The sequence below is a fragment of the Oncorhynchus kisutch genome, linkage group LG21 (genome assembly GCF_002021735.2).
Source record: "Oncorhynchus kisutch isolate 150728-3 linkage group LG21, Okis_V2, whole genome shotgun sequence".
Lineage (NCBI taxonomy): Eukaryota > Metazoa > Chordata > Actinopteri > Salmoniformes > Salmonidae > Oncorhynchus > Oncorhynchus kisutch.
Window position 1 is genome coordinate 20,637,897 of NC_034194.2, and position 11,788 is coordinate 20,649,684.

The 11,788-nt window shown below is 45.6% G+C and overlaps 1 protein-coding gene across 1 annotated transcript in view; it reads right to left on the minus strand.

The window, feature by feature from the left end:
• Positions 1-11,296, minus strand: part of rcan2 (regulator of calcineurin 2) — a 121,925-nt gene extending 110,629 nt beyond the window's left edge. Inside the window, exons 1-2 of the mRNA XM_020455379.2 lie at positions 11,033-11,296; positions 6,741-6,958 (exon numbers count right to left, since the gene is read on the minus strand). Of these exons, the coding sequence (XP_020310968.1) occupies positions 6,741-6,956 (216 nt within the window). The 5' untranslated portion in view covers positions 6,957-6,958; positions 11,033-11,296. The remainder of the gene's footprint in view (positions 1-6,740; positions 6,959-11,032) is intronic.
• Positions 11,297-11,788: the final 492 nt, after the last annotated feature.

Below are 11,788 nucleotides of genomic sequence, written 5' to 3' on the forward strand. Positions count from 1 at the left end.
ATCTGCAATGCCACGTCAGTCTCATGAACTCTCCCTGTCAACCGCAATCTGGCTTCACTGTCATCTGCAATGCCACGTCAGTCTCATGAACTCTCCCTGTCAACCGCAATCTGGCTTCACTGTCATCTGCAATGCCACGTCAGTCTCATGAACTCTCCCTGTCAACCGCAATCTGGCTTCACTGTCATCTGCAATGCCACGTCAGTCTCATGAACTCTCCCTGTCAACCGCAATCTGGCTTCACTGTCATCTGCAATGCCACGTCAGTCTCATGAACTCTCCCTGTCAACCGCAATCTGGCTTCACTGTCATCTGCAATGCCACGTCAGTCTCATGAACTCTCCCTGTCAACCGCAATCTGGCTTCACTGTCATCTGCAATGCCACGTCAGTCTCATGAACTCTCCCTGTCAACCGCAATCTGGCTTCACTGTCATCTGCAATGCCACGTCAGTCTCATGAACTCTCCCTGTCAACCGCAATCTGGCTTCACTGTCATCTGCAATGCCACGTCAGTCTCATGAACTCTCCCTGTCAACCGCAATCTGGCTTCACTGTCATCTGCAATGCCACGTCAGTCTCATGAACTCTCCCTGTCAACCGCAATCTGGCTTCACTGTCATCTGCAATGCCACGTCAGTCTCATGAACTCTCCCTGTCAACCGCAATCTGGCTTCACTGTCATCTGCAATGCCACGTCAGTCTCATGAACTCTCCCTGTCAACCGCAATCTGGCTTCACTGTCATCTGCAATGCCACGTCAGTCTCATGAACTCTCCCTGTCAACCGCAATCTGGCTTCACTGTCATCTGCAATGCCACGTCAGTCTCATGAACTCTCCCTGTCAACCGCAATCTGGCTTCACTGTCATCTGCAATGCCACGTCAGTCTCATGAACTCTCCCTGTCAACCGCAATCTGGCTTCACTGTCATCTGCAATGCCACGTCAGTCTCATGAACTCTCCCTGTCAACCGCAATCTGGCTTCACTGTCATCTGCAATGCCACGTCAGTCTCATGAACTCTCCCTGTCAACCGCAATCTGGCTTCACTGTCATCTGCAATGCCACGTCAGTCTCATGAACTCTCCCTGTCAACCGCAATCTGGCTTCACCGTCATCTGCAATGCCACGTCAGTCTCATGAACTCTCCCTGTCAACCGCAATCTGGCTTCACTGTCATCTGCAATGCCACGTCAGTCTCATGAACTCTCCCTGTCAACCGCAATCTGGCTTCACTGTCATCTGCAATGCCACGTCAGTCTCATGAACTCTCCCTGTCAACCGCAATCTGGCTTCACTGTCATCTGCAATGCCACGTCAGTCTCATGAACTCTCCCTGTCAACCGCAATCTGGCTTCACTGTCATCTGCAATGCCACGTCAGTCTCATGAACTCTCCCTGTCAACCGCAATCTGGCTTCACCGTCATCTGCAATGCCACGTCAGTCTCATGAACTCTCCCTGTCAACCGCAATCTGGCTTCACTGTCATCTGCAATGCCATGTCAGTCAGTCCCCATCGACCTGGTTATGAATCATACTCAGACTCCTTCGCTGTACCTTGACATTTCCAAGCTGACGATCAATACTATCGATTGAGAAAAGACCCTGTGTAGAGAGGGACCAGAGGAAAAGGTATGTGGCACACAAATGGAACCAGGGACTCCATCCAATTTAGTATTAGTCTTGGAGGTGCAAATCTCTGGTTTAAATATCCTTAAGCTCTAAAAATGTCTGTCTAACCCCTGGTCCTGGAAACAGTCTGGAGACTCAACTGAGAGGACACTTAGAGGTAAATCAAGTCGTTGGAACTTGGAACCGAGGGGGCCAATAATGACACTCCAAATTCCATTGCAGTCCACTGGGGCTTTAGGACTGACTGATTTTCCACCCCCAGTCCCCAGACAGACTGAACTATTATTAGAGACAGGCTAATAGCTAACACTATGCAGCTATAAATAGTCATGATTCATCACCCAGGGATTTTCATCAAAGTAATCTTATCACATAGCCTGTTAAATTGATTCTGGCTCGGGTGCAAACAGAAACTATGCTTCACACAAATAAATTTGACGGCGAGGCAAATCAGGGAGAAAAACTGAGAGGGAAACATCCAGGTGCTGTTGGACTGACTTCACCCTGGTAGATCAGTCAGTAGAAGCAGAGGCCCTGGGTAATGATGCCTCACTGGCAGACTGGTGTTAAGGTTCATTAGGGCTCATTATAGAGGGAAATGGAATGCTTAAAGTGGTTGTCATGACAACGTGTATGTTTTACGTATATTACCGTCACTCAAGTCATGTCAGTCGAATGCATTCTCCTCTTCCTCCCTCCCTCCACTCCTTAGACCTAATATCCTGCCCTTTCCTCTCCTCTCCCTTCATTGCTTTTCTTCCTCCCATGATCCACTCTAAGAGACAGCCCATCCTATCCTATACCATCCCAACCCAGTCTAGTCCAGTCCCAAGAGGCCAGTCCAGTCGTGTCCAGGCGTGTGTATGTCAGTATGTGTGACTCATGAGTGATGGATCACCTTTAGCCTGCTGCTGTCCTGGAGGAATGGCTTCTGTAAGCAGCTGTCGCACAGCGTGAGGATCAAAGCAGTGGTGTGGCCGACCAGCTAATGTCTCTTCTCTGACTGACGCAGGCTGTATGAGGCTGCTGGGTTTGGGGCTGAGATGGGGTTGAAGTTGGAGATGGGGTTGGGGCAGAGGATGGAGCTGCATTTGGGGCTTGAGCTGGGACGTGGCAGGGTAAGAGGATGGAGCTGGTGTTGGGGCTTGGACGGGGTTGGGTAAGAGGATGGAGCTGGTGTTGGGGCTTGAGCTGGGACGGGGCAGGGTAAGAGGATGGAGCTGGTGTTAGGGCTTGAGCTGGGACGGGGCAGGGTAAGAGGATGGAGCTGGTGTTGGGGTTTGAGCTGGGACGGGGCAGGGTAAGAGGATGGAGCTGGTGTTGGGGCTTGGTAAGAGGATGGAGCTGGTGTTGGGGCTTGAGCTGGGACGGGGCTGGGTAAGAGGATGGAGCTGGTGTTGGGGCTTGAGCTGGGACTGGGCAGGGTAAGAGGATGGAGCTGGTGTTGGGGCTTGGTAAGAGGATGGAGCTGGTGTTGGGGCTTGAGAGGATGGAGCTGGTGTTGGGGCTTGAGCTTGGACGGGGCAGGGTAAGAGGATGGAGCTGGTGTTGGGGCTTGGACGGGGCAGGGTAAGAGGATGGAGCTGGTGTTTGGGCTGGAAATGGGACTGTTCACTGGGGCAGAAAGACCTGACTAGCACAGTTCCTCTGCACAGTTCCTCTGTTCATATGACCTCTGCTCCAGAGAGGGGCACAGAAGAGCAATGCTCCCCAGCACACACAGACCACAACAGGACACAGTGAAGAAAAGAGTTCTCGATGAGAAAGCCTCAGGAAGTATGTCCACATTCAGTAGAAAAGCAGAGGGAGTGGACTGGACTCACTCTCTTAGTCTTTTTTATTTTCATCTCACAAACGTCAAGAAAAACGTCTGTTGATGTACGAGGGGGAGCCGAGGTCAAGGCCTCTAATCTGTGTTGACACCAGGGCTCTAAATTTAAAAAAGTTAGGACCACAACATAACATTTCGGAGCACCAGAAAGTTTTTTTTTTAAATCGATTGAGATACAGTACCAGTCAAAAGTTTTATTTTTTACTATGTTCTACACTGTAGAATAATAGTGAAGACATCAAAACTATGAAATAACACATATGGAATCATGTCGTAACCAAAAACGTGTTAAACAAATATATTTTATATTTAAGATTCTTCAAAGTAGCCACCCTTTGCCTTGATGACAGCTTTGCACACGCTTGGCATTCTGTCAACCAGTTTCACCTGGAATGTTTTTCCAACAGTCTTGAAGGAGTTCCCACATTTACTGAGCATTTGTTGGCTGCTTTTCCTTCACTCTGCGGTCCAACTCATTCCAAACCATCTCAATTTGGTTGAGGTCGGGGGATTGTGGAGCCAAGGTCATTTGATGCAGCACTCCATCACTCTCTTTACACAGCCTGGAGGTGTGTTGAGTCATTGTTCTGTTGAAAAACAAATGATAGTCCCAACTAAGCGCAAACCAGATGGGATGGCGTATCGCTGCATAATGCTGTGGTAGCCATGCTGGTTAAGCTTGCCTTGAATTCTAAATAAATCACAAACAGTGTCACCAGCAAAGCACCATCACACCTCCTCCATGCTTCACGGTGGAAACCACACATGCAGAAATCATCCGTTCACCTACTCTGCATCTCACAAAGACACAGTGGTTGGAACCAAACATTTCTAATTTGGACTCATCAGACCAAAGGACAGATTTCCACCGGTCTAATGTCCATTGCTTGTGTTTCTTGGCCCAAGCAAGTCTCTTCTTATTGTTGGTGTCCTTTAGTAGTGGTTTCTTTGCAGCAATTCGACCATGAAGTCCTGATTCATGCAGTCTCTTCTGAACAGTTATGTTGAGATGTGTCTGTTACTTGAACTCTGTGAAGCATTTATTTGGGATACAAATTTCTGAGGCTGGTAACTCTAATGAACTTATCCTCTGCAGCAGAGGTAAGCCTGGGTCTTCCTTTCCTGTGGCGGTCCTCATGAGAGCCAGTTCCATCATAGCGCTTGATCGTTTTTGCGACTGACCTTGATGTCTTAAAGTAATGATGGGCCCTTGTTTCTCTTTGCTTATTTGTGATGTTCTTGCCATAATATGGACTTGGTCTTTTACCAAATAGGGCTACCTTCTGTATACCACCACTACCTTGTCACAACACAACCGACTGGCTCAAACGCTTTAAGAAGAAAGAAATTCCACAAATTAACAAGGCACACCAGTTAATTGAAATGCATTCCAGGTGACTACCTCACGAAGCTAGTTGAGAGAATGCCAAGTGTGCAAAGCTGTCATCAAGGCAAAGGGTGGCTACTTTGAAGAATCTCAAATATAAAATACATTTTGATTTGTTTAACACTTTTTTTTGGTTACGACATGATTCCATATGTGTTATTTAATAGTTTATGTCTTCCCTATTATTCTACAATGTAGAAAATAGTCACTTTTGACTGGTACTGTATAATCTATATTGGGGCCTATATGTATTCTAGCTACTTCTGAAGCACATGTTGTGCCCTAGAAACTAATGTAACCCTTTAAATACATGTGTTTATTATACCAAGCTAAAATGATACAAATAACTGTCATTGAACTTACAAAGTCATGCGTGGAATGGTAGGTGTCTGCATTGTGGAAAAGCACTTGAGATGCATTACATTGAAATTTGTACACCGTCTCTTTAAGAACATCATGTTTGTGAGTGATGACATGCAAGAGATCAGTCATTCATTCATTGCTATGATCAATGATCTCCTGAAGAAGATATCCCTTTCCTTTCTCTCTGTGCCCCCAGATATTCAGATGTAGTCTACTAGCAAAGTCACCAGGTTGTCCGTTAGCTAGCTAATGAAGTAACATGACAGAACAAGGTGTAAACAAATGGTCCGCGAGAAGTGCGGCCCGCCAATCCGCCATAGGAAGATCATTTTTTAGATGCCCGTCATGTCTTGTAAACTTTTGGGGGTAGAAATAAGCCGTTAGATTCGCTGCGGTACAACCATGATGGTAACGAATATGCGCTCGCTTTTTACTCTAGTGCACTCAGAAACAACGGTAGAGCGAATCATTACAACGATATTAAATTGGGGTGGGGAACACTGCTTGTGTTTCCAGGTCGCACAGCTAAATATTTAGGAGCATATGCAACCAAAATGGTCACACTTTAGAGCCCTTGTTGACACTCAGACGACAATGACCCTTGACCTCTGAGATGCTGAGATTCAGAGCACCAGATAGAACTTCCAACAAGTTATATGGCCCTGTGGACATCTATTAGGACTCCTCAGCCACATATCAAAACCACTGCCTGCCATGATAGCAGTCAAAATAATGTATAACTAGAGGTACAGTGGATGACCAGCTTTTGATCTCAACTTCAGCTGGATTTTTTTATTGATTTTATTGAACCTTTATTTAACTAGGCAAGTCAGTTAAGAACAAATTATTATTTACAATGACGGCCTTCACCGGCCAAACCCAGACGACGCTGGGCCAATTGTGCGCCGTCTTATGGGACTCCCAATCACAGCTGGTTGTGATACAGCCTGGAATCGAAGCAGGGTGTCTGTAGTGACGCCTCTAGTACTGGGATGCAGTGACTTAGACCGCTGCGCCACTCGGGGTAAACTGGATAACAAAACAGGTCTGACAGGCCAACCCTGGGTAATGGTGGATTATGAGGACAGCGTTGAGTACGAAGACAGCCAGGGAGAGATGACACCAGATAAATGTAGAAAATGGCTGCCAGGCATCCAGAGTGGAGTACAGTAGGTCAGAGAGATATTCACTGTGTGTTTCTTTGCCAAGGGCAAATTGCCCTCAGAAGATGAACCGCCCCTGAGATGAATCAACTTTATGCCATGCGGACCAGAGGGCACCAATAAATACAGTACCAAGAAAACAATCACACGATAAATAACCAGAACTGTGGTGGACACATGGACCAGGAGGATAAACCAGGTCCATCTCATGGACAATGTGACCTTTACAGTTTTATCACCTTGAATCCCTTTTCCTTAGACACGAAGCCAAACAAGAGAACCAACTAGGCCTAAGTGAAAATAGCAGGGGGACATTGAGCAACTCTCTCCCCCGTGAATAAGAAGAGAGTGGTTTGACCTTACCTTGCCCTCCTGATCCTCAAACACAGACTGGTCCACGTTGCAGGCGAAAAGGGAGGTGGGCAGGTCGTTAAAGTCGGTGATCTGGTGGAAGCTGTCGCCCAGCGCGGGATGTCCCACAGTGCTTTGCAGTACCAGCAGCTCCTCACCCCCCAGTAGGTAGACCCGCTGGTAGAATGTGGCGTTTTTCAGGTTGGAAAATAAATGCTCCCCCTTCATGGCTACAGAGAGAGAGAGAGAGAGAGAGAGAGAAAGAGAGAGAGAAAGAGAGATATGAGTGTGCTCAGTCCAAATGCTGTGATGGCTCCTAGGGGGAGGAAGTGGACAGTCAAACTCTCCTCCGTACCAGTTCACTTGAAGGCTAACTGACCACTGATGTAACTGAATACAGAGCTCACACTCAGTTAAATACACACAGGACTAGCTGTATCTTTAGCTCTTGTTCTACAATAACAAACGTGTTCTGAGGCTTAACCTCACAGATTGTTTTACTATGACATCATCTTGGTTGTGAACCCCTGTCCTCCCACCTCTCCCTCCTCTCTTCCTCATCTATATATTTAACCATATATCTGAAGTGCACCTGACAGGATTCATTCCATAGCCACAGAGTGGAAAGTGTTGTTAGGCAGCGTATTAATGGCGATCTGATGAATCTGTTCTCACAACCACCGAGGTGGACTAAAAACAGTCCACCTCCACAGGCAGTTAAAACAACAACACAGAGAGAGAGAGAAATAGAGAGACATAGAGAGTGTTAACCTCTCCAACCCCAAGCCAACAGATGCTAACCTCTGGCCCAGGTCACTAATACTCTGCCAGAAGGTTGGGTGATGGGCTTAGAGATGGGTGATCCCACAGAGGTGTGATGAGGGAAGGATGGAAGGAGGGATGGAGGAGAGGAGTGGAGAGGAGGATTGGCGGGTGAGAGTGGAGGATGGAGAGAGGTAGAGCAGACACAACAGAGGTGAGAAGGAGATATGGAGACGTGAAGGAATTAGGTGCTTGTCACAGTTTCCCTGTCATTAATAGACTCTGACATCTCCAGTCCGCTGGCAAGCCTGCACTGTCACCAGCAGCCTCATACTCACACACATCCTGTGGCTATTTTAGGATCAGCACATCACTCGTCACACACACACTCTGTTATGGACAGTGGAAACACACACACACACAAACACACTGTTATGGACAGTGGACACACACAAACATACACACACACAAACACACTGTTGTGGACACACACAAACAAACACACTCACAAAAGGCTATAGATAGTGACTGTGGCTGTCTAGATCATTCCTGGCCTGTGTAAACACTGTTGTAAATAGCTGCAACACTAGTGAAATACACAGATTGCTGGGGTGCTTGATTAAATTGAAGTGTTCCAGACAGACAGGGCCCTATTTCATTTCAATATCAGCATTGTGCGCTATGGTCTGAGACAAGGCTGTTAAGGAGAGACAAAACAAGAACACACACACACACACACACGGATGCTCCCTCTCTCTCCCGCATGCACACACACACACACACACACACACACACACACACACACACACACACGACTGTATATATGAATGGACAAAGCCATCGATCAAGTCACACTATTCATTCCTATGTGAAAACTCAATAGCGCATTGAAGCCAAATGAAGTCGGTTAAGATGGCATCAAAGATTTTTATAACTAACAATAACCCAATTCGCCCTTGCATTCCTTCTAAACAACGCAATTTGTTTTGAAACTTTGGCAAAGGGTAGAGTCTACAAAACACAGTCCACTCTGTTTGTTACAGATTCTAGTTTTGGAAACTGAAAACTGTATAGAGATCAAATGTTTTATCGATGGGAAAATGAGCAGATTGTCGACCAAAATCCATCTCGCTCCATCTTCTCCCACTGCCAGCCACTGGGCTTCCTCTCATCACCATATTTGGTAGTGACTGGAAACGCCAACTGTGTGCTTCACATTAAATCCGGTGAAATATCTGTGTCATTGTTCTATCTGTGATGGCGTCTAATGGAGACATCTCATTGATTAACTCAAGTTGAAGGCCGACCGGGTTACTACAGGCTGCCATTAGCTACTCAATTATCCTTACAACTTATTCAGTGTGCCATTTTTGAATAACCTGTTCAAGAACATAAAGTACATCTGGTGTATTAGAAGCAATTATTGTCATTGATAAAAAATTATATTTACAAGAAGATTCACCACATTCACTCTAATGGGGATCCTGTTTTCTGCTAACAATGCCTGCAGGACAGGTGTCGGCCTTGAACTTCTATGGCTTCAATGGGAGGGGGCAGTCATTCTCCCCTGACACACACACACACACACACACACAGCCATGTATGTCTCTGCTGAAGAGGATATGAGTTTGGGTTTGACAGTCAGAGTTGAACAGGTCCAGAGAATAGAATGATGCATTCAGAACTGTGAGTCAACAGCCTTTGAGGTGCAGCAGTCTGACTGTCTGTCTGTCTGTCTGACTGACTGTCTGTCTGACTTTCCATGCCACTCCCATTAGTCACTTGTATGCTTGTTTACTCATCATCTCAGATGAAAGATGACTGATTAGATTGAATACATTAATTAAGCACTGTACTTTCCAAATAATCAGAATGATAAACAAGGCTTAATGCAAATGATCTCTCATTATGAATGGAATCAATGGACCATCAAATGACTGTTCTACAAACTAACTATGCTAACTAAAAGGCAAGGAACATTAGACAAACCACAAGGTCAATGACTAAAATCATTAGGCTATATTTATTGGCCCATTGTGGAACATTCCAATTGTCAATTGTTCCATTTCACTGATCTCATGGGTGAAACATGCTTATCTGCTCTATCCCACAGACAGAGAGAGAGTGAAAGAGGGATTGAGAGAGAGAGAGAGAGCGAGAGAGAGAGAGAGAGATGGTAGTGGTGGTGATGCAGCTGGCACCATATGGCTTGATAATGATAACCTTTTGTTCATAAAATCATCTGATGAAAGAAGTTACTAACATACCATCAATCATATAGGTACAAAGGAAAAACATGTAGGCTACAATTGTTACAATGCTATAATGAAGCAATAAGACCCGAGGGGGGGTGTGGTATATGGCCAATATACCACGGCTAAGGGCTGTTTTACGCACGACGCATCACAGAGTGCCTGGTCACAGCCCTTAGCCGTGGTATATTGGCCATATATTACAACCCCCCCCGAGGTGACTTATTGCTATTATAAACTGGTTACCAACATAACTAGACCAATACAAATAAATGTTTCGTCATACCCGTAGTATATGGTCTGATATACCATGGCTGTCAGCCAAATAGCATTCATGGCTCGAACCACACAGTTTATAAAAAGTGGCATGCAATATTGCTTACTGAATGTAACCATTTAGTTACCGACTAGCCGATAATTCTCAACTTCGTGGAGTCGAGAAGAATTCTCAGCTGGTTACTGACAGTCTATGCAACAGCTAGATCAATAATATGTATCCCCACAAGGAAGCAGCAATATGAGGCAGGCATATTCATTCAGACTTTCAATGAGTCATATCTGCAGAGGTTTAACCAATAGCAACCTGTTGGTGTTAGAGGGAGAATGTCTGGAGGGACCGCTCTTTGGCTGTCGGGGAACAACACAACTTTCCCATGGGGAAGAACAGTGGAAACACACCCGATAGCCTACCTCAGGTCTTATGCAATCTATCAATATGCTATACATCTATTGGCTACATGCAGGCTACCTTTCCAGTAGGATGTTGAACAATAATTCAATATGAACAGACAATTATTTTGAGTTTTTTTAAACTGCTTGTAAAGTCAAGAGTGGCTGTCGTGATGCTCAACGAGACGCGTTGCGTTGACAGCTGGTATTTCGGTCTCAGAAACGGTCAATGTCACTAAAACATCATAGGGGTTACATTGGGGAAAATGAGTTAGGCTACATAACCTCCTAACTGCCAGGCAGCATAAATGAATGGCTAAACTAAAGACATTTAAAGACAATCATATAGCTTACGTTAGCCTAAAATCTGCCTATTTTGGGGGGACAGGACAATTCCCTCATCACCGCTAAACAAAATCCCATTGTAACCTCTATTCAAGTCTCGGTGAAAGTCATTCGCTTGCAAGTTAGAGCACTTTCCCACCCGCTGACACGACCTTACACACCCAACAACTTCAATGCAACGCAAGCGACACACTTGTTTTGCATTAGGCTACTGTCAATGTTCCACATAGAAACGCGATACGCGAAACCCCGAGTCGCCATCGCGTCTCTCTCTACCTGTGCGGTGTGATTCGGTCCGACTGTGGTGTCTTCGGCGTTGTCTCTCTACCTCCTCACTCTTCTTTGTGAATCAACCTTGCATTCCAGCTGCGCGCCGATAATCTCCTGACGTTTTTGCAGACAGTTTGACTCACCAATGACTGTCCTCCGGCATCCAAATGATGTGTGTTACCCAGTTATGAAATACAGCTATGTCCACAGGGGGCATTCTTTGACCAATAGTCTACCAGAGAGCGGAGTGTCAATTTAACAAAGGTGGAGACGACGTCAGAGCTTTGGCGAGCCTTCGGGATGGATGTTGCTGCGCGTTCACCTGGTAGCCTAGCATGATGATCGGTATCATTTAGAAACGTCAGTTGTCTGGGAATATTTTAGCCCTTTGAGCATGTTTATTCATTGAACACTGACAAGTGAAACAGTTGCCATGCATTAAGTTGTTGGCCTATGCTATTCTAGGCCTATTGGTAATATATTCATCACCATTTTGAAATGCATAACCAACGACTGTCAGTGCATTTAATGAGTGCATGAATGAACACAGGCTATCAATAATTGATTCATAAAAAATAAAAATAAAACATAATGGTCGGTCACATAAAACATTCAAGTGTGTCCAGTAGCCTAACTTTCTAACCTTAATCAACCTCTTATCTTCAGGACTGTTCTCTCACATCAATAAGACCATTTCATTAGGCAGACATATTTCCTCTTGTAAACAAGTCTAAACCTGTGACCGGACGATCCATACCTATT